The sequence below is a fragment of the Zalophus californianus genome, chromosome 15 (genome assembly GCF_009762305.2).
Source record: "Zalophus californianus isolate mZalCal1 chromosome 15, mZalCal1.pri.v2, whole genome shotgun sequence".
Classification (NCBI taxonomy): domain Eukaryota; kingdom Metazoa; phylum Chordata; class Mammalia; order Carnivora; family Otariidae; genus Zalophus; species Zalophus californianus.
In genome coordinates, this window is record NC_045609.1 from 46,667,303 (window position 1) to 46,689,483 (window position 22,181).

General features: G+C 48.1%; 1 protein-coding gene across 1 annotated transcript in view; it reads right to left on the bottom strand.

The window, feature by feature from the left end:
- The window catches only part of FRMPD2 (FERM and PDZ domain containing 2), a 91,537-nt gene that overhangs the window by 15,214 nt on the left and 54,142 nt on the right, over positions 1–22,181 (bottom strand). Inside the window, exons 16-25 of the mRNA XM_027594556.2 lie at positions 19,062–19,278; positions 15,094–15,194; positions 13,830–13,922; positions 12,379–12,486; positions 12,172–12,288; positions 8,931–9,136; positions 5,322–5,426; positions 4,277–4,370; positions 3,328–3,413; positions 1,356–1,503 (exon numbers count right to left, since the gene is read on the bottom strand). Of these exons, the coding sequence (XP_027450357.1) occupies positions 1,356–1,503; positions 3,328–3,413; positions 4,277–4,370; positions 5,322–5,426; positions 8,931–9,136; positions 12,172–12,288; positions 12,379–12,486; positions 13,830–13,922; positions 15,094–15,194; positions 19,062–19,278 (1,275 nt within the window). The remainder of the gene's footprint in view (positions 1–1,355; positions 1,504–3,327; positions 3,414–4,276; positions 4,371–5,321; positions 5,427–8,930; positions 9,137–12,171; positions 12,289–12,378; positions 12,487–13,829; positions 13,923–15,093; positions 15,195–19,061; positions 19,279–22,181) is intronic.

The following is a 22,181-nucleotide window of genomic DNA, read 5'->3' on the forward strand; positions in this document are numbered from 1 at the left end:
AAAAAAAGTGTTGAGATATTTTGCATCCTTCTTATGTACTAAGTCTTCAAAAACCAAATATGTATTTTATCAACTTGGATTGGCTATATTTCAAGTACTCAACAGCCACATGTGGCTAGTAGCTACCATACTGGACAAAACAATTATAGATAATCCACAAGGTTTATATGTAAAGATATAGTTTATAGACATACACAATATGCCTCTATCACTTAATAAAACTTATTTCATATATATCCCTATTACTCCTTGAGAACCTCAATCACTTTAGTATATTTGAAACAAAATTTTGCATAATTAGACTCTGGAGAAAATGCTGGTAAATTCTATGGAAATGTTTTCTTTAGCCATGTGGACGGACCATAAGACGAAACAGCTGCCTCTGGGCAGCAAAGATGGACACAGCTCTGGGAACCTCGTTAGTCTAACAGCCAGAGGCCTTTGGGTCTCTCCTAGTCTGCCTTCGACTCAGTTGGCAATGAATCAATAGAACAGAGCCCTGACTCATAAACCTTAATTTGGGACAAGAATGAAAGCACCCGAGGCTTTTAGTTGCCAGTGTATCATATGACCAATTTCACCACACTGCCATGAGACCCCCTCACCTCATTTGATAGTGAGTCTGTCGAAGGGCCTCCCTGGAGTGAGCAGAGGAGCAATCAAAGAGGAAACAGACTCGTCTTAGTCATGCGTGTTCCCTTCCTCCCAACCCCATTGCTCACTACGGTTACCTTGCATCCAACCTGACTCACACCTTCAGGAAAATCTCTAAAAACGGATTGAAAAGTGGCTAAGCTCCAAATCATGAAATGCTAAAGGAGTACATGTTTTCCTAGCAGGAAAAACAAAATCACAGGGCAGTGCAGAGAGGCAGCCCATTGGAAGATATGCCATGATGTCCCTGCAAACTGATGGACATTTACTGTTTCACATGATGCTGATAACAAGGCTAGATTTCTGAGCACCTTCCCCTCCCAGCCTGCCTCAGCACGCCCCAGATCTTTTGCTATGAATGTCTTGGCTAGAAGGTAGAGATTTGGTCAGAAAATGCCTGACCCTTTCATTCCAATTTCATTCCTAAAGATTTATACACACGTATTCAGGCACCTGATCGAGAAACCTCAGAAGGCACAGGGGAGAATTATGCTTGGCAATCATTTTGGAACAATGCATTTTTTTTTCCAGAAACATATTCCATTATATTGGCTTCCACTGCATCCGAACACCAGCCGCATCATGCTCACAATCTTTTGTGAAGCCAGAGGAGGCCTTCGTACCTTCCCTTTTGAGTTGAGAATTCAAAAGGAGCACAGGATGACATGACAATAGTAACACTCAATTCTCTCTCCTCTCACCATCTGTCGCTGAGACACAGCCCGAGGGCCTGCCAGGCAAGGCTGTTGCCAAGGAAACAGCCCTGCATTCATCTCCCGTCCTGTCCTTAGCAGAAGGACACTGCTGGGCGGTCCTGGGGCCTCTTCTCTCTAAGACCAGTCTTGCAACCTAGAAGATGGTTGGACAAACTCCATTTGCACTTCATATGGTAACCAGCAGGCTCTCCCTTCACCCTGCAAATGCTTCTTAATTTTCTGATACTTCCAATAGCTGCTTCATTTGAATCTCAAATTAAAATCTCCAATCTAGCCCACTTGTTGGGATCCAGAGCCATATTTTCAACTGCCTATCGGACAAATGTTTCTGGAGATAACACATGTACCTCCATTTCAGTGCATTCAAGGTCAAATTCATCTTCTTCCTCTCTCTCATCTTTACTACCCCCTCCTGGTTCTGCCTAAAACATTCCTCCCCTTGCATCTGCTCTCTCCGAACATGGAACCATCCCTCTACTAACCTCCTAGGGGCCACACCTGCAGGGATCCAGCTTACCCCCTTCTGCCCCCCAAATGCCCATCTGATTCCTAAGACTTATCTGTTCACCATCAGAAACATCTCCCCCAGGGCTCCCCCTCCTCCATTTCTTCTCCTGCTGCCAGTGCCCAACTGGTCTGTGGCAAACTCCAGCTAACTTGGCTTCCTGGACCCTATCTTCTCCTCCTCAGGTCACTCCCCACCATGGCTACCCATGGGTTGATCTAAGACACAGACTGAGCATGCAGCACTCTTGATCAAAAGTCTCTAACGTTTCCCATCACCTAGCAGGGTATCCCAGACCTCTGCCATTCTGGCCTCCCCCTTTCTTTTGGTTTGATTTTCCATTCTTCTTCCCTACACACTCTATACTCTTGTTACACAAAGCATAGTTCAGGGACAAGTGGCTAGACATCACCTGGAAGCTTTTTAGAAATGTCGAGCTTCCATTCAGGGGACTTGGGCCTGCTAACATCCTTCTGCTGCCATTGTCATTTAGCACCATGCCCATGATCCCAGAGTGACAATTCCTACCTGTCGTCACTGCCGCCGGCAGCAAGCAAGAAGTACCTTCTCTGACCACGTTCATTAGCAAAAGTCTGAAGAGCAGAGAGTGCTAATAAATTACGACTCTGTTCTTAAGATAGGTCAACCAAGGTAGCCAGCAAAAGTAAATTTCACTGCAAACCGGAAGACTGCTTCGGGAAAGGAAGCAAACAGGGGCCCTTGTGCTCCCTCCGTTTGCCAGAAGGGCCCACAGGAGTCCTTTCCGTCTCTGCCAACTCCCCAGTTACCTAGAGGGCAATGCCAGCTCTGAGGCTTAGGACACTGAGGCACGAAAAGGCTCCCACCCTCAGGCAGAGGACTGAACACAGTATGGTAACATCCAGATGCTGCTTGGGCACTGCAGAGAATAAGGAGTCCATAACGGGCCAGTGCTTTTGGCTCCGGGTGTCTGGAATTTCTACTTCCCTGTGATCAGAATCCCAGGACAGTGGGGCCTGAATTTACCCAGGTTGATGGGAATAGCATGAACTGGGGCGAGGGTGTCAGCAAGTGCAAAGGCCAGCTGGTGACAGGGCCAGAGGGCAGATGGAAGCACTGGCCAGTCTGGGCTGGAGCAGAAGGTGTGAGGGGGCAACCAGAGCCAGAGCCAATGGGGAGAAGTCATCCACCACATCAGCCCTGTGTAGCTGTCTGATTCCAGAATCGAGGCCAGTGAAAGGCAGCTTTTCAAGGTTCTTTGCAGGGGGTGAGGTATTCTGCTTGGGAAATCTGTCTGCTTCCTCCTGGCTTTCACATCACCATAGAAAAGTGAAAGAGAAAGAAGACAAAGAAGAAAGTCTTATTTTGTTTCCTGCCTGTCCGCCTCCCACCCAGAGGCAACCGCAGCTTCTGATGTTGTCCAAGAGAGCTCTGGAGGGCAGAAAGACAACTCCCTGCTAATGGGGCACTCACCTGCCCAGAACCCTTGAGGCACTGCACAGCCTGCTTGTGGGTGAGGCCGCACAGACTCACTCCATCCACCTGCAGGAGCCGGTCACCTGGGAGGGGGACAAAGGTCATGTCTTCGAGCTCCTGAGGCTGCGGGAATGACTGTTGCTGGAGGCCCCCGCCCAGCACCCTTCACGCAGCCTCAAGGAGGGTCAGGAAGCCAAGCTGTGAGAAGCCCCGACAGGGCTTGGCTGCCAGCCACCTCTCTGAACACCTTTATAGATCAATGATACAGAAATCTTTCTATTATTGGCTCACAGAGGGGTTGAGCCAACTCTGTATAAGCGTATCCTTTCTCCTGTTTTCTTGTGAAACCATTTCTGAAAGTACTTTCAAGTCACTTAGGGGTAATATTTATATCTCCAGGATGTTCTTCTTTTATTTCAAAACAGGTCAAAAAGACCTGGTTGATGCCAAGGACAGCAGCATTCTTGGGAAAATAGAGATAGCTAAGATCCTGGGTGCCCTTTCTGGCTCAACCTGCCATTTTGGAGAGCAATAAAAATCACCCCCTTGCTTCAGAGCACCGGACATGAGGAAGGGTGGAGAGAAGGCTTGCCACTGTCCTCCTTGGATACTGAAGTGGGGGTCACCAATGCACACTCTGTCCTCTATGGGAAGAATTACTTTCTCCCATGAAGGTCAAACAGCAACAAGCTTATTTAAAGTCTCCTATTTTAAAATCACCTTATACTTCCCAATGCACCACTACAAACATTTCATCGCCTTGTTAACTTATCATGGAGGTAGGCCAGGTTGAATCAGCCCCTTTCCCAGGTGAGGAAACCAAGACCTGGAGAGGCAATCATTTGCATGAAGTCTAGGATGAGACTGGGGCAAGGCCTGGAGGCTGTAGCTCCCAGACCAGGATCATACCACAGAATGCAGTTCCCAACATGACTCCATCCCTCACCCCGCAGGATCTGCCCTTCCTTGGCAGCTGGCCCTCCAGGAATGATGGATTTCACGTAGATACCTCCATAGAGCACAGTTGTGTTAATGCCACCCTGGAAAATACAATGAAAGATTCACCACCCATCTGCCCCCTCCGGACAGGGCCCCCTCAGCCTCCCGAAGCGGTACCCCTCTGGCTGCCACTCTATCCCGTTACCTCATCTGCACGTGACAACATCTTAGATATTCACTTGTTTGTTCAGACTACACTGTCCACTGTGCCGCAAGGTTAGATGCCCATAAGGAGTATAACAACACAGCTGCAGGAGGGAGCTGTGCTGCGGCCAGCCTAGCCCACTCCTGTAGCAGGTGCTCGGAAATCCAAACCCAGAATTCACTACACAATGCCCTATAACTGACTTTTTTCTCTAACTTAACGCTAGATTGTGAGCAGCCCTCAGTTTACTAGATGAAGATCTAACTTTATCTTTTCTTCTGACTTCTTCGTGCACGTAGCTGCGCACATGTATGGGTTTTTCCATCAGTGCGATTGTATCATTCTTGTACAGTTTTCTCCTCCCTCCTCCAGGGTCTGCAGCTAGAGCTCAGAAACAAATGCAAAGTGGCCCTCCTGAACTCTGGTCTGGCCAAGGTGACTCTGTTCTGCCCTTGGAAGCGGGAACACTAGGTTACACTGTGACCCTCCTCTGGATGACCGTGCATCACCTAACTCCCCTTTGGCTTAGGTCCCTACAGTCCCACTCCGCTGCCCTTTCTTTGTTGTATGGAATAACCATAGCGTGGGGACCCATCACCTAGTCCCACCCACGCTGCTTGGACTGCCTGATCATCCCAAATCTGCCCTGCATCTCCTGGTTTGCCTTTCAGTCCTCCCACCTACCTCTCACAGAGGCCCCACTGACTTTCTTGGCTCACCACTTCCCATGTGCTGCTTGCACACAAGGAGCACATTATCAGAGGTTGCCATATGAATGGAATGCCCACCAAGGCTCCAGGTACATCTTTTCAACTGTGTACTTCCTAAGCTTGCCTAAAATTCTTACAGTCACGCTGAATCCAAGCGTCCCATCTTCTTTAACCAGTTCCACAAAGTAGATTTCACTGGCATTGACTTCTGAAGGTGGTGGAGAACAAGAAGAACCAGCACCCTGTCCCCAAAAAACAAATGAAAACAAAGAAGGCATGAAAACACTTGCCCTACGTAAGCAGATAGCACCTCTTACCTCTCACCAGCATTGCACACCAAAAGGGGCAGGAATTTAAGGCTCAACAGGGATCATTATCAGCTTTATCAGCTCCTCCTTATGTTACCTTGGGCCAGTCCCTTGGTCTCTCCAGCCTTGGTTTCCCAATCCAGAGAAGTGGAATGAGAGATTCCCCTTCTCAACGGGACTGTGAATCATACACAGCACATAGCAGGCCTCAATAAATGTAAGTTCCCTCCTGCTTCCACTCAAGATGCAAATATCATGTGGAGAACTAAAGCCATCCAGGCACTTCCTGGTAGCTTCACACATGACACTAGCTAAGTGATGTTGGATCCCAGATACATGGCAGCTTCTTGATTAGAAGACAACCTCGGGAGGAACTTCAATCATCCCTAGCAAGAGTAGCTGCCCTGGGGCTCTACTTAACAGTGGTTGAATGCTGGAAGGAAGGACAGAAGACAAGAATTATCTACCACGTGGCAGAAATTTAGCTCAGTACTATGACAAGAACCACGGGTGGTTTGTTTATTCATTCATCCAATCATGCAACAACATTAATTGAGGACCTGTTACATGTCAGGCGTTGTGCAAGTTGAGGGGACAGCATTGATAAGACAGACCTGCCCCTAAGCTTTTAATGAACTGTGCCCAGAAGATGGAGCCACGGGTGCTCCCAGTCTTTTGTCTCATCTGCGCCCTCTGCTTAGTGGTTTGCCATATTGGAAAATACCATTAATACAATAGGAAAATAAACAGGCTGAAGTAAGCTAGAAAATTATCCATCCAACAGAAGAGTTTCCAAAGTGATCGGTATAGAACAGACAAAACTCCAGTTGTTCCAGAGACACTCCAGACTGTGTAGTCTGGCAAGGTGTTTTGTCCAAACTTTAAAATTCAAAGAGTAAAGCAACCGCTGAGGTTGAAGTCCAAAGCAAGAGTGTGAACTCAACCACACCACAGAAAGTTACCTGCCCACAGCTGGCCCCGTGACCCAGAAGAACCTGGCTTGCGCAGCGTCTACAGCCTGTGCCATGAGCAGCTGTGGCCCTGGAACACCACTGCTCCCTTCAACAGCTCATAAAAACCAGCCCACAGGTTTGCAGCCTCAGAGGTCCCAACTTGAATCCCTTTTGGCCCTGCTTCCTGACAAGGAGGGCCCTCTGAAATACAGCCCCGGGGTGAAGGCTTCTGCTCTGGAGTCCCACTTCTCGGATTCAAATCCCAGCTCTGCCTCCTGCTCCCTGAGAGACCTTGGGCACATTCCTTTCCCCTCTGTGCCTCAGGTACCCCACCTATAAAAATGGTCGCTGATGATAATTATCTCATAGGCCTATAATGAAGCTTATGTGATATAACACATGTAGGTGCTCGGGGTGCTGCCTGACACATGGTTCCTCCCTCAATAAATGTCCACTCTTAGGAGTATTCTCTTGCTGACCCCTCATCCAGCTCTTCATGGGGTGCACCATCCAGCTGAGCACCATGGCCAAGTAGGAAGGAGCTAACATTCCTGGAGCCCTACAGCGAGACACTTCTGCATCCACAGCTCCGTGGACAACATTACATCTACTCACAAAGGATAAAATGAGAAGGAGAGAGGTGGGGTAACTTGCCTATTTCAGTCAGAGTCCCAGCAAGAAAGCAAAGGTTTACAGGCTCAACCCGGGCCACGGAGGAGAGCTAGGACCAAGAGGGCTGCTTTCAGAGATGTTGCCACTTAAAGAAACCAATAAGGAGGGCCAGACACCCTGGGGCTAGAAACAGTAGGAGCCGTTCCCTTCTCCAAGCCTGAGGAGCAAAAGGAGGGCATGGCCGATGGAAACTAGAGAATAGTTCTACAGCGAGGAGCACATGATAGGAGCTGTGCTTTCAGGAGAGGGACATAGCCCACCTGATCACAGACAGAGAGTGACGATACTGTCCTTGTTCACCCCCAAAGGCTGGCTACCACCACGGTGTGAAATAATAGCAAATATATATATTGGCCTCTCCTCACTTCCTGGCACAGAGCTCCCTCTACCCTTGTAATTTCCTAAAGTCTTAAGAGACTAGGAGCATCTGTTGTTCTAATAGCTGGTCTTTGGCTCTAGTTTTTTACACAGAGCTCTCAAAGCCCTTGGAATTTCTTGGGTGATAGTCTTTTGTTCTAAAAAGGCAGCTCTTGGTGGGTTTCTGGATAGCTTCAGGATAGGGGCTAGTTACCAGAAAGACCAAGCCATGATTCAAAGCTTGGAACTTGCCACCTCACCCCACGCCCCATCCACTGGGGAGGAGAGAGGAACTGGAGATTGAGTTCATGATCCATCATGCCTAAGTGAGAAAGTCTCCACAAAAATACCAAAAGCATGGGGTCCAGAGAGCTTCTGGGTTGGTGGACACATATATGTGCTGGGAGGATGGCACACCTCAAGTCCACAGAGACAGAAGTTCCTATACTCGGGATGTTCCAGACCTTGCCCTGTGCATCTCTTCACTGGCTGTTCACTTGTACCCCTTAAAACATCCTTTGTAGTAAATTGGCAGTAACAAGAAAACTGTTGTCCTGGGTTCTTTGAGCTGCTCTAGGAAATTATCAAGCCCAAGGAGGGGACATGGGAACCTCCAATTTGTAGCCAACTTCAGACAAGTGTGGGGAACTTGGAGACCTATTATTTGTGATTGGTGTATCAGATGGAGGCAGTCTTGTGGCACTGAGTCCAGTCCCACAAAACCTGTGGGATCTGGTGCAAACTCCACTCAGTTACTGTCAGAATTGTTTCTGGGGTGAAAAACCACAACAGTGTCAGAAGCGTTGTCCTAGTGGGATCCTAGTGTGAGAGTAAGGAAAGTGGAGAGGGGCCTCTCTTGGACAGAACCATCCAGAAGACAGAAGGCCGACAGGGTCTGTGAACATCAGCTTCCTGGGGCGCAGAGCAGAAGGGAGAAAGTTCTAGACGGCAAAAGGAGACCTTTCCACCCAGTGTCCAAGGAGACACAGCTTGAGGCGGCCGCCCTGGGACTGAAGTACATAGGCCTCTGTATCCCAAAGCTGGCCTTCTCCTCTTCCTCCCTGGCATTGTCAAGAGCAAAGCCATTGAGGACCAACTAGAGGCCAAGAATGTCTGTCCATACATTGCCCTCAGTGGCAGCCAATGTTATTACCAGTAACAAGTATAATCAGTGAGTGAGGACACTGGAGGATCAAACACTGGGCCCCATGGCCCAGGCACTGCACCAGGAGCTTTGCCTTTTTCCCTTTATGTTCTTCTCAACAACCATGCAGTTTAGGCATTTATTTCCATCTTGCAGATGAGAAAGCTGAAGGTCATCGGATTAAGTAAATTCTATCCAGTTGGCACGGCAAAAAATAAAGCAAAGAGGGACTTTGGAGCCAGAACCGTTGGGCTCCACACAGCCTGTTCTCTTTCCTCCAAATTCTAGAGAGGGAACCAAGGGGATGATTACCTTCAATGGCAGAGGGGAAAGCTGAGGCCTCACCCTGGGCAGTAAGCTCTGAGTCTGAGCCGCTTCGAGTTCTTCAGTGTTTTTCTCCTGGTCTTGCATGTGGGACGAAAGACTTCCCTGGTGCCCGTTGTTCGGGCTGTCTGTAGAGAAGACCCCAGAATTGGACGTGCTATTGTTTTCCTCACTTGGGGTATTTCCACAGATACCTATAAAAACAAGCCATGAAGTCAGCAGCTTGGAAAGGCTGACTTCTCAGTGGAATCATGCTACATGGGTACAGGATCTTCCTCCAATGACAGACAGACCTTTGACAGCTGCTGGGACCGATGTGAGTTTAGCACCTTGGGAAGGAGGATGCATTTGGAATAGAGAAAGGGAAGATTCTGGGTGTGATTTAAAAACCTATGTAGAGGTTTGTGACTCAACTATGAAAATATAGGAGCAACTGGAGAGTTAATAATGCCAGCTCCGTCTTACTAATGTCTTGCCATGTGATGGGCAATACACACACACACACACACATAGTTTATATGTATATATCTTTCCATCTTTTAAACACATCTACCAGGAAGGTGTTATCCCACTTCAAATATGAGAAAGCAGAGTCAAGAGGATTAAGTAGCTTGCCCAGCATCCCATAGCTAGCATGTGGTGGTGCCCTTAAACTCGGCCTCTTCCAGAAATCCCACTGAGCACACCTGTAATCAACATGTGATCCAAAGAACAACATGTTAGGTCTTTGAGGGAGGACTTGGTCATAACAAGATAGTGGACTCCTTGTGGGCAAAAACTGGGCCACTGACTCCTATTTACCCCATGTCTGACCCTTGACCTGGCACAGAACAGGGAAACAAACGTGAGGTCAGGAATCAATAGGTAAAATCTTAGGCAAGGTACTTAAATTTCTGGACCTCAATTTCCTTCTAATTAAAGTAGAGATAATATCAACTACCTTTTTGGGTTGGTAAGGCTTAGAAGTTATATATGGAGAGAGATTTTGCATATGTACAGAGAGAGATGAAGAGAAATCAGTTTAGCACGTGGTAGAGCCTCAATAAAGGTATTTACTATTAATATGTTAATATCAGCTGTTCAACAAATATATGGGGGAGAAAGGCAGGATAGTCCAATTTTCTTTAGATGTGGATATAGAAACATACAAGTAGCTTTACTTTTGATACAGACCCATTAGCACTCAGGGAAGTACCCAAAATCACACACTGAAGGAACTGTAATTTAATGAATTAGATTGGAAGTTACTCAAACCTAAAGGTATTCAGGAGGGAATGGTGGGGCGACCGTTCCGTAATGCCTTATTCCTAACTATCTCATTTACAGATTCTACTGTCCTTGTCCTTCTGGCAATGTTGGAAGCATCTGCTCATTTTCTCCCATACCCTCCATGAGAGATGAGGATATAACTTATGATTGAATTAAAAAGTGAAGCTGTACAATGTGAGCCCGCCTCACGGAAATACAAGCTAGGAGACCTTCTGTGGGGAATGAAAACTCAATCTGCTGTAGAGAGTGATGGCTCCCCGTGATGGGAATGTTATCTTCTCGTCCCTGACCTCCAGTGTAGAGCACCTGCCCCAACAGCAAGCTAACCGGGTAGAAATTCACGGCGGTCAAGCCTCCGCAGCTGTGTAATGAACCCCAACTGTGGTGAAGCAGAGTTACCAACAGGGGACCGGGGCCCTAGGGTGGAAAGACATGTAATTTACAGGCATTATGGGAAAGCCATTGTCCAAAATTCTAGTGTGAAACTGGTTTGAGCCTCACAGACTTTGGGGGCCCACTTGTGACACCTTCCATCACAACGGCCAGCCTTGAACGACACTGAATCATTCCCAGCTCAGCTGCATTGTTTCCTGACAAAAAGTATGATTTGATGCCTCCTTTCCATCCTAGTCCTGTGCATGTGGAGGGAAACGCAAGGAAGGCTAAAATATTATGGTAAGAACAGTGACAGTGTTGGGAAATGCAACAGAGACTGTGAACTGGGGCTGGTGTTTCTCAAGAGCTGGGGCCAAGCCCCTGGGTCAGCTCCAACCACAGGATGGAAGGCACGTGCTGAGGTTCCAGCTTTGCCACCTCCCAAGCCCTGTGCTTGGAGCAGCTGCAACACCTGGGAAAACCATCTGGCCACGGTGTAAACGTGTGCAAGAGGGCGAGGATGCATGTGGTTTTCAGAGGGCAAGGCAAATGGGGTGCCTACATTGAAGACGTAGAAAATGTTGGTTGGTGTGATGTGAATCATTTCTGGACATAAGGGGAAATTGTCCAGATACCCTGGAGTGTGAGAAAGAAATCTAGGAGCCTGAATTCACAGGCAGTCTGTGATTAAATTTCAGGATCATTCAACCAAAACTCAGTGGTGATTCCAGGTAACCAGGAGGGAAAGAAACGTTAACATCTCTATTACTTCTTTTTTTTTTTTTTTAAGATTTATTTGAGAAGGGGTGGTGCTGCAGAGGGAGATGGAGAGAGAGAATCCCAAGCAGACTCCACCCTGAGCGTGGAGCCCAACTTGGGGCTCGATCTCACGACCCTGAAATCATGACTTGAGCGGAAATGAAGAGTCAGATGCTCAACCAACTGCCATCCAGGTGCCCCGCATCCCCCATTACTTCTACCCACCTTCCCAAACCTGCTCCAAATAAACATAATAAGATTATTGTTTGATATGGGCAATTATTGCTCTCTCATACTTACCTAAAGGATAAATAAAAGCATCTTTTAAAAGACTTTACTGTTCTGGATAATCTCCAACAGGCCAAATCTTAACCAGTTAAGACCAGCAAGCCAGCTGTGTGAGCTCACCATCAAGAACAGCTCTCCGGTCTCCTCCCCAGCTGATTGCCACATCTAAGCCCCAACTATGTAGAAACTCTGGAGCAGCCACTTTCCATAAGGACTTGGGTAAGAAAATGACTGTCCTCCCTGTCACGCAAGCAAAGCGGGCAGAAAACCACGCAACAGTTGGACGGGCCATAAACAATAAAGAAGTGGAGTAGGCCGCTCCCATCGGGCAGAGCAAGCAACAGCAGAGCCCAGTCTGCCCGTAAGGCTGCCAGGCTTTTTATGGATTTGTGTCACAACGGTGCTCCTTTGCAAGCCACCACCAGGAGAAAAGCAACGTCAAGCCCAAGTAAACTTAAAGGTCTAGTACCTCATGGTAATAACAAACTGCTGAAGATAGAAGAGGTTCTCCAGCTTCTGAACACAAGTGAAGACGTACCTTTTGACTGAGAAATGATTAATTCTATGCTGTCAGGAGAATTCTGAATCATTCTAACAGCCATGTCGAACGTGAAGCCCTCCAGACTGATGTGATTCAAGGCTAGTATCTGCCCTCCTGGAAAAATAAAACATCTCAGTCATCCCATCAAGGAAAGAAAGAGGAGTTCCTGAAGGCAAAGTCTCTGGCAATTTCAAAAAGATGTACCTGGTTTGATCTTTTTAGCTTTTTCAGCTGGTCCCCCAGGTATAATAGAAGATATAAAGATGCCAGGGTCAGCTTTGCCAACACCTTCTCCCTCGTTAATGACAAAGCCTGTAATCCAATGATATTTAATAAGACAATACTTAATGATTTTGCAGCCCAGAGAGGTTAGGTTATTTGCTTGAGATCGCACAGCTGCCAAGTGGGGCTACTGCTATTTCTAGCTAAGTCCTCTGAGTCTCAAACAGCTCTTTCCACTCTGCAAGACACATGGAGGAAAGTTGACTGCCCCCCATTAGTAAACACAGCTAAAGCTAGGAACACCACCCATCAATGTGCACTGGATTTTGCCCCAGTAGATAATCAGAAATAGGAAAGAGATATTTTCTTTCTTTTAGTATAGTTGACACACAATGTTACATTAGTTTCAGGTGGGCAACCCAGTGATTCAACAAGTTCATACATGACGCTGTGCTCCCCACAAGTGTAGCTGCCATCTGTCCCCATACATCCCTGTTAGAGTATCGTTAACTGTATTCCTTATGCTGTGCCTCTCATTCTCCTGACTTACTCATGCCATAACTGGAGACCTGATCTCCCACTCCTCTTCACCCATTTTGCCCAACTCCCCACCCCCCTCCCCTCTGGAACCATCAGTTTGTTCTCTGTATTTATCAGTCTGATTCTGCTTTTTGTTTATTCATTTTTTTTTTTTTTAGATTCCACATGTAAGTGAAATGATATGGTATTTGTGTTTCTCTGTCTGACTTATTTCACTTAGCATAATACCCTTTAGGTCCACACACATTGTCTCAAATGGCAAGATCTTATCCAGAAAGAGACGATTTTTAAGAGTATCTGGTCTCAGTGTTTCGTTTCTTGTGTGGTTTTTCAGGGCCTTTAAATGTAATAAACAATAGATGTGAAAAAGACTGACTATTCCTTCCCGTCACTAAGAATCTAAGTATGCTAGAGAAAGGTTACATGGTATTAGGATAAAAAGTCTCTTTCTTTTTTTTAGAGAGAGAAAGAGAGAGAGTGGGGGAGGGGCAGAGGGCGGGAGAAAGGAAGAATCCTAAGCAGGCTCCACGCCCAGCACGGAGCCAGATGCAGAGCTCCATCTCATGACCCCGAGCTCATCACCTCAGCTAAAATCAAGAGTCAGAAGCTTAACTGACTAAGCCACCCAGGCACCCCTAAAAATCTCTATCTGTCTTGTACTTAAATTCTCAAGATATGAACCCCCAAATTTTATCAGGCTTAAAAGGAGAACTTTGCCCCAAAATTCCCATTATTTGTTAGGGACACTTAAAGGGAAGAAAAGGGAGTGATCACTGAAAAAGGCAGGGAGAGAGGCAGGAGAGGGGAGTAGAAAAGTCAAAAGGGGAAATGGCACATGCCTCCCTTCTGTGTGGAGGGAGAGACCGGGTCTCACCTGCCAGAAGCCCTCTTACCGAAACCACCATGTGGATCGCGGGTCAGAGTCACGTGCACGATTTCCCGTTCCGGCTCAGCTATAAAGCCCTTTCTCCTGTTCTTTTGTGGCCCTAGACATGGAAACAAAGCCCCACGTTGTGCTTTTTCCCCAAATTATCTGAGACCTCATACAAAAGGGGTAGACAGTATTTTACACACGCACATGTGCTCACACACACACGATGCCAGGAATGGATCACAGAACATGCACTTCTGATTCCCCTCACTGGGTGGGTGTGCTTCCTTCGGCAGCACAATACCCTCACTGGGTCAGCACTGGCTCATCAAGAACAGAGGCAAGAGTGGGGGCAACAGACCCGGGGTTTGTTTTCTCTACAACTTACTATAGCTACTTTTTCCTGCATCGGTCTCGGGGCAAGACAGAGTTTAGCAGAGATGTACTTGGGGGCAGTGAAAAATAACACTAAGGCTAGAGCACAGAGATGGGTTAGCAAAGCCTTCCCCTCCTGGGTCTCTAATAATCAGAGGCAACATGGCCCCACGGATCAGCAAGGGCACCCTGCAGGGTTTCCCCCAGAGCTTGGATCTTGGAGGGGACCCAAAGCATGGCCCTGAGGTTGTTCTGGGCAAGCTGGAGTCCTGGGGTGGAGCGCTCCAATGCTGACCACAGAGCACTGGGCAAATCCCCCAAATCTGACCCACCACTCCACGCTCTCCACATCTCTCCCCCCACCCCCCACCCAGGGACCATAGCAGAGCCTGATGACAGTTCATGGTAAAGAGCTGCCCAGTGGTGTTCCAGAGTCAGTCCCCAGAGTGAAGGCTAGCCAAGTCTAATTTTCCCTAGTTCTGGAATCTTTCTGTCTTTACTTTCCCTGGGGTCTTCCCCAGAGGATGTATGACAGGAGAACGCTGCCTACACTGTCTATGTTTTCTGGTAAAGAGTGAGAGCTGATATTCTGGGTCCGTGAAGATTGGAACTGAAGTGGCCAGTGTGTTTCTAACCACACCACTCCACAGCAGGTTGTCCTCGTGCTGGACCGGAGCGCTGAGGACCTTCACCCGCACTAACACATTTCAGATCCACCTGCCCAGCCCAAGCCAAAGGTGGACTGCAAGGGCTCATCCTGACCATAAGTAGTTTTGAAATTAATTTAAAAAAAACAAAAAGTTTGTGACTATTACTGGGTAGGCAAAATGAAGTAGAGGCAAAAGTTTTCAAGCAAGCGTCACATGTCAGGTTTCCTTTTTCCCAAACCCGGCCCACGCCCCAGCCCATACCCCTGTGCATGCTCTCGACAGGCAGCCCGGAGACAGGGTCACAAGTCGTTGGCTTCTGGATCAAACAGATGGTCTCCAGCTGCTCCCGACCTGCACCAGGGCTGCAGGGAAAGGCCACAAGATGAGAAACAGTGACTCTAAGAGGCACCTTCCTGGCATTTCCGAGTCTGCATGGTGGCCTGGGGAAGGCAGCCCCATCAGCCAGGAGACCCATCGACAGACCCCATCATGGGCTGACCTGGTTGTCAGGAGTGTACTGGGAAGAATAGCTTTGGGGTCTTTCTGTCTCAGAGGGGACCCTAGAGTCCCCCAAGCCTCCTATGAGACTCCTCCTGTCTCTCCTTCCAGTTGGATATGTGCCCTTCAAAACCTCCTTTTCCTTAACCAGAAAATAGGAATAATATTATTTCCCATGCTTGTGAAATGATAGTACATGTTTTGCTCCAAAATAAGGTAGTAAGTATGGAGCTTAGTGGGTCCTGAGTTTTTGTTGTTTGCTTCTGTTTTGAGTCGGGCTGGACACACTCCAGCACCCCCTCAGTGATGCCCTGCAGTCTCCGCACAGTAACTTACCTGCTTGATCCCTGCAGGCAGGGGGTTGACCACCCCCTCATCATACCAAGCTTAAAACAAGACCCTTTCATGCAGGCATGCAGCTGGCCCTGGCTGAGCCAGTGTTCTAGTAAACAAAGAGTACACTATGCACTAGGAGAATAATGAATTCAGGGGTGACACTGCCCCATCCCGCAGGGTCAGCTGTGCACAAGATAAGCTACATGGAGGGATGAGCAAAGTAGAGAGTGAGAAGGAAGAGTAGATGCACAGCTGCCAGGGCTCAGAGCCCTGGAAAAAAACAGCCCTGGGCCTCCTCTAAAGAAAGGAAGGCCAGGAAAGCCACCATCGGACAGATCTGGCCCTTCCTCACCCAGACTGGCCCCAAGCTAGTTAGCTCACACCCGCCCCACTGCTTCAGGCAGCCAGACGAAGGCAGGGATGTAAGCGTGGGCAACCTCCCACTGAGCCTCTCCCTGGCCCCTTGGATCTGTGACTCCAAGGGCTCTTGGCATGGAGCCTGACACTGTCCAGAGGGGCCAGAGCTCCAGAGGGAAGAACAGTAGTGAAGCGGGAGAGAAGGCAGGTGCAAGGGCGAGGGGCAGACACAGAGCCATTCTTCAGAGATTAGAGATGAGGCCTCAGTCTGCCTTGACTCCTGTTGATACTGTGCATTTCAGCAAGTTCAACCCTAGCTGACTGAGCACCTGCCAGGCGTCAGGCCCTGGGTGGTAAGCCACTGAGACTAAAGGTGGATCTGACGTGGGCCCTGCCTTCTGGGAGTCCCCAGCCCACTGCAGGATGTGCGGTGGGGGCCTTTCATACCAGGCAGAGCCAAGCAACCTGCCCAGGACAAGGCACGGGCTTTAGAGGAAGGCGACATCCAAAGTCCTAGAGGGGCCAAGATCGGCTATGAGGACATTTGGGAGGGCTTTTGCAGGAAGGAAAGGACTGTTTTGCCCCAGGTTTCCATGGCCCACCTGATCTGGCCACAAGTGCCCCTTCTGCTTAAGAAGGCCGTGGTGCTTACTGCCAGCCACAGAAGGGCAAACTGCGGCAGTGAGAGGAATCAGAGTCACGGGGGCAGAAGGTAGAATGGTGGCTCCAGGGACTCAGGGGGGAGGATGGGGATTATCGTTTAATGCATATAGCTTCAGCATATGCAAGCTGAAAAGAGTTCTGGCGCCCTCCTCCCCCACTCTCCCCACCTTGCCTAAAAGTGTGAGAGAGCTCATGCCTCCCGCAGAGAGCGTTCCAGCAGAGGGGGTGGGAGCCAGTACGGAAGTGTCCACGTGCCTGTCCCTCAGACGGACAGTTCTGGGAAGCCTTCTGTACACTTGTCTTTGGAAGGCAGGCCTGGATGCCCACACCAGCTACTTTGATGACACTGCCCTCAGGGTCAGAGGGGGAGGGAGAGGGACAAGCGGACTCCAGGCTGAGAACAGAGCCCAACGCGGGGCTCGATCCCACGACCCTGAGATCACAACCTGAGCCGAAACCAAGAGTCGGATGCCTAACCGACTGAGCCACCCAAGCGTCCCCCTGCCCCCTTTTTTCGCATTTTCCCTCCCTGTCTCACTCTCCCTACTCACTCCTGCTTCCTGGCACCACCTCCACAAAGCCAGCTGCACCCAGTCACGGTCTCAAGCTGTGCTTCTGGGGACCTTCCAGCTGGCCAAGGACCCAATTTCCCTTTTCACGTAAGGGTTACCAGTAACCTCCGGGGTGAGTTATTAAGGGACCTGAAAATGTGGTGTTCGTAAACTAAAATTAGAGTGGTGGCAGGGTTTACTGAGGCCTCTGATTCAGCTTTCTATTGAGAAGGCTGGCTGCCACACAGTGCTGTGGAGGCCCTACTGTGTGAGCCCACTGGCAGATCCCTGCAAGCCCACCACCCTTGGGGAGGATCCTTTGCAGTCAACACATCCTCAAGGTGGCCTTGAGTCAGTCACAGTTTCTTCAGGCTTTTCATCGAGAACATGTTGTCAAGTACTATCAACCCGAATGACAGATGAAAAACGGCCACACACTCTTTGACACTCCCGCATCAAGAGGTGGAGCCTCTTTCTGCTACCCTTGAATTTGTGCTGAGCTGGGAGTACTTTGACCGAAAGAGGCTGGCGGAAGCGACACCATGTCAGCACTAGGCCGAGCCTTTAAGAAGACTAGAAGCCTCACCTTGGGCCCATGGAGCCCTGAGCTGCCAGGTAGGAACGTGACTGCCTGGCTGGAGGCACCATGTGGGGAGGGCCCGAGGCCACAGAAGGAGTGACACCGTCCCAGCCATCCCTACCAAGGGGCCGCACGTGTAAGTAAAGCCATCTCGGAGCCTCCAGACCAGTCCTGCTGAGCACCATCAGTGACCCCAGGCCATGCCGCACGAAGAGGAAGAGTCACCCAGCAAAGGCCTGCCTGAACTTCTATCCCGCAAAACTGTGAAAGAGAATAACGAAATGGCTGGTGTTCTAACTAAGCCACCGTGCTTTAGAGTGTCCTCTGTTACACAACAATTCGTCCACCAGCAGTCTGGCTCCATCATTACTGATTTCATTTGCGCTGCATGGTGATGCACATTTGCATCAGTAGAATTTGGGGCAATAACCTTCTAAGAATTACTTTGGGATATATAATGTTTATACATATAAAAGACGTCTAGGTAGGTAGCTCCAGACAGATAGACATCACAGTTCAGACGAATCATCCATGCCCTCTTGCTGAAGGAAATGTGTAACTCGTTCCAAAAAGCAGCTCCTCCGGCAACCTTCAGTGGTCACGTGCTGCCTGTGTGCATCTCTGCTATTTCTAGAATTTGCAATGTAAGTGTAATCCAACTTCTAGGCTATTTTTAAGTTTATGGATCCATGTGTTATAATGGAAAGTTGTGTTTCGGAGCTCATTATTTTCACTTACAAATTAAATGACAAGCCATCCATCCGTAGAGAAAGCAGCATAGCGTAGGGGTTAGGAGTCTGCCCTCCGGGGCCAGCGGCATGTGCTCGAACCCCGAACTCTCCATTTCTTCCCCGGTACAACCGGGAGAATGATAGAAACCACTCCGTAGGGCAGGGCAGCTGAGGGTAGAATCAGTTGATGTGTGCAAGTACTTGCAACAGGCCCTGGCTCATGGTGACACCGAACAGGCTTATTATGACCCATTTATTTCATCCTCCTTGGTTTTGTCTCATCACCTAGTTCGTTCTCCACCAAAACACAGAGCAACCGCACGGGGGATGGGACGTGTGCCCTGCAGACTTCAGCAGAGACTTTGCCCAGGGCCTTCCTTCACGAAATTTCTATGGAATTGATACTTCCCTTAGACATCTAACCTCCTTTAACCAATTCCTTCAGGGACGGAATGCTCCAGAGTGCCGACTACAAAATGGTTTGGGTTCAGAGAACAGATGTGTCAAACCCACCTGCCTCGGTTTCCCTGTGCCGCAGTCCCCTTGCTGGTTTCCACAGTGAAGTTATCCGGCGACGTGGGCAGCAGGCCCCCTGCGGTGGCCTCCAGCCTGGGCGTGGGTGTGAACAGCGCGTTTTCTGAGCTCGACAATCTCTGAATCCAAGTGAGACTCTTGGACTGGGGCAGGTGTGCAAGACTCATATTGGGCATCTGTACACATTTATCATGGCCTGAAATATGGGAGAAAACCATGAGCAACATAGATACAAAAAGCATGATGCTGGATCTTTCACTCTTGGGGCAACAATGCATCACAGATCCCAGGTTCTATTGTTGCTTTTCTTTCTGCACAATCTGTCCTCAGGCTGACTCGGGATTCTTGCAATTAGTCCCAAGGATGCCAAGCCTTCCTAATGAGCACTCGCTAATGAAAGCAACCTCAGAACATAGGAAGGGAAAGGAGATATTCTCCCTCCCCCTGTAGCTGACGGCCCCCAGCCAAGGTTCTGATGGGTGTTAACATTCATGGCAATGTCGCAATAAAACTTGTAGAAAGAGCCTGGTATAAGATTTACTGCCACCATCCATTCTGCTCGCTGCCTTTACAAAACCGTCCCCACAAACGTTGTAACAAATGGGCCTTCAAATTACCTGGGCTCCAAGATTAGGCTCTGGCCCATGGAATATAATCTTTAACCTCTACACAGTTTAGTTTTCCTGGTAATAATATTTAAGATCCAATATTCTGAAATATGAATATATATCAGATGTATTAAGTCTCCCAGCCTTGAGCTTCCCTTTCTTCTTCATGCAGAAAGATGTAATAAATGGCTCTAATGAAGTCCCTAACTTGAGACCACGCATGTAAGTGACTCTCACCACTATTCATATCATTCATAAGAAATTGAGATTTGATGGATAGAGTCCTTAAATTAACTAGGCTTTATAAAGCCCAGTTTGTATTGTGAAAAAGGAAAATGATGACTAAATTCTGGCCATCTGTTCCCTGCTAAAACAGAAGGAAAAAACGTTCAGGCACATGGCGTCTCTGTGGCTCTGGTTTTGTGTGTGTGTGTGTGTGTGTGTACACGTGTGCAAAGCACGGTGAAATGCTTCCATGTCCGGGGGTCCGTGAGCATGTATTTTCTCAAGCAGAAACCCCCCTTATCTATGATGGTGTCTGGTCCATGGCCAGGGCTGTGCCCCCTGAAAAAGGTAGTCTTTCAAAAATACTTCTTGAGAACTTTCTGTGTCTGTGAAGCATTTGGTACTACCATTCATACACAGTGGGCAAAAGAGAACAAAGGATGGTAAGCAATTTGAATATGACCTGCAGCTTTTGCATGAGTTGTATAGTATCTCACACTAGAGCTTGGGCCCATTCAGTCACAAGGCAACAACGGTAACGTCAACACCAACGACTCATCATGTATGCTGAATGCTTATTACGTGCCTGGTACAGTGGTCAGCACGTTATCTATACAGTCTCCTTTAAGCCTTACAATAACCCTGTTGGGGTAGATATTATTATACCCATTTCACCGAGGAGGAACTGGAGGCTAAGAGAGCTAATAATTTGCTCAAGGTCCCAGGGCTTGCAAGTGGTAGAGCAGGACCTACCCTGGAGTCGGCTGACTCCACAGTCCACACTAGAATTGGAAGAGCCCAGGACACAGAGCCAAAAACAGCAGTGTAGGAGATTCATCCGAGACATGCCTAGCCTTCTGATCACCGGGGCCCAAAGGGACAGTCATCTCAGGCTTAACTATGGACCTGAGCCATCTTCACGTGCTCTGCAGCCTGCAAGACAGCACGCAGTGTAGCTGGAGAGTAAAGTGGAGGACTCAGGGCAAGACATAAGTCAAGGTTCAGGCCAGATTGGGGAGAGTCTGACATGCCTCTCACAAGGACAATGGGATTGTCCCTGCAGACAGCAGAAATCGCCTGCAAATTTGCAGTGTGGAAGAACACGATCATATCGGTGCTTTTAAAAGGTCACTTTGAAGGCTGAGAGCAAGAAAATTAAGGGACATGACCGCCATTGGCAAGTCCCTTTGAGAGCACTCGGTGAGAGGTGGGATGTGACAAAAGGATGCAGGTTGGGAACCCCCTGCCCCCTGCCCAGTTTCTTGCAGAGTGGGTGGGTGGTCTCAGTTGAACAAGACAAAGATCATGGTGGTGAGAGTTATATGGGAGGATGAGATCAATTGTAGACAAGCTGAGTTTGAGGACCATATGGGGCCATCAGATGGACATGGTCAGTTCTTAGCTGGATGCAATCACTGAAAACGGGGTCTGCAGAAAGAGTTTCTAATACAAAGACATTTTTTTAAAGGCAAAGAAAAATTATCTGATTGTTCCAAAGAAGACATACAAATGGCCAACAGGCCAATGAAAATGTGCTCAATATCACTAATCATCAGAGAAATGCAAATCAAAAGCACAATAAGACGTCACACCTGTCCAAATGGTTACCATCAAGAAGACAAGAGACAACGAATGTTGGCGAGGATGTGGAGAAAAGGGACCCCTTGTGCACTCTTAGTGGGAATGTAAACTGGTGCAACCACTCTGGAAAACAGTATGGAGGTTCCTCAAAAAGTTAAAACTAGAACGACCATATGATCCAGCAATCCTACTTCTGGGTATATACCTGAAGGAAATCACAACACTACAGTGAAGAGATCTCTGCACCCCCATGTTCAACTGAAGCACTATTTACAATAACCAAGACATGAAAACAACCTAAGTGTCCATCAACACATGAGCGGAAAAAGAAATGCATACATGGATATAACATACACACACACACACACACACACACACACACATATATATAACTTAAAACATATATATGATATTTTTCAGCCGTAAAAAAGAAAGAAATCCTGCCATTTGAGACAACTTGGATGGACTCTGAGGGTATTCTTTTAAGTGAAATAAGTCAGAAAAACAAATATTGTATATTCTCACTATATGCAGAATCTAAAAAGCTGAACTCATAAAAGCAGAGAGGAGAATGGTAGTTGCCCCAAGCTGAGGGGGGTGGTGAGGGAAATGGGGAGATGTTGGCCAGAGTACAAACTCCAAGCTATAACATGAATAAGTTCTGGAGATCTGATACACAGCATGG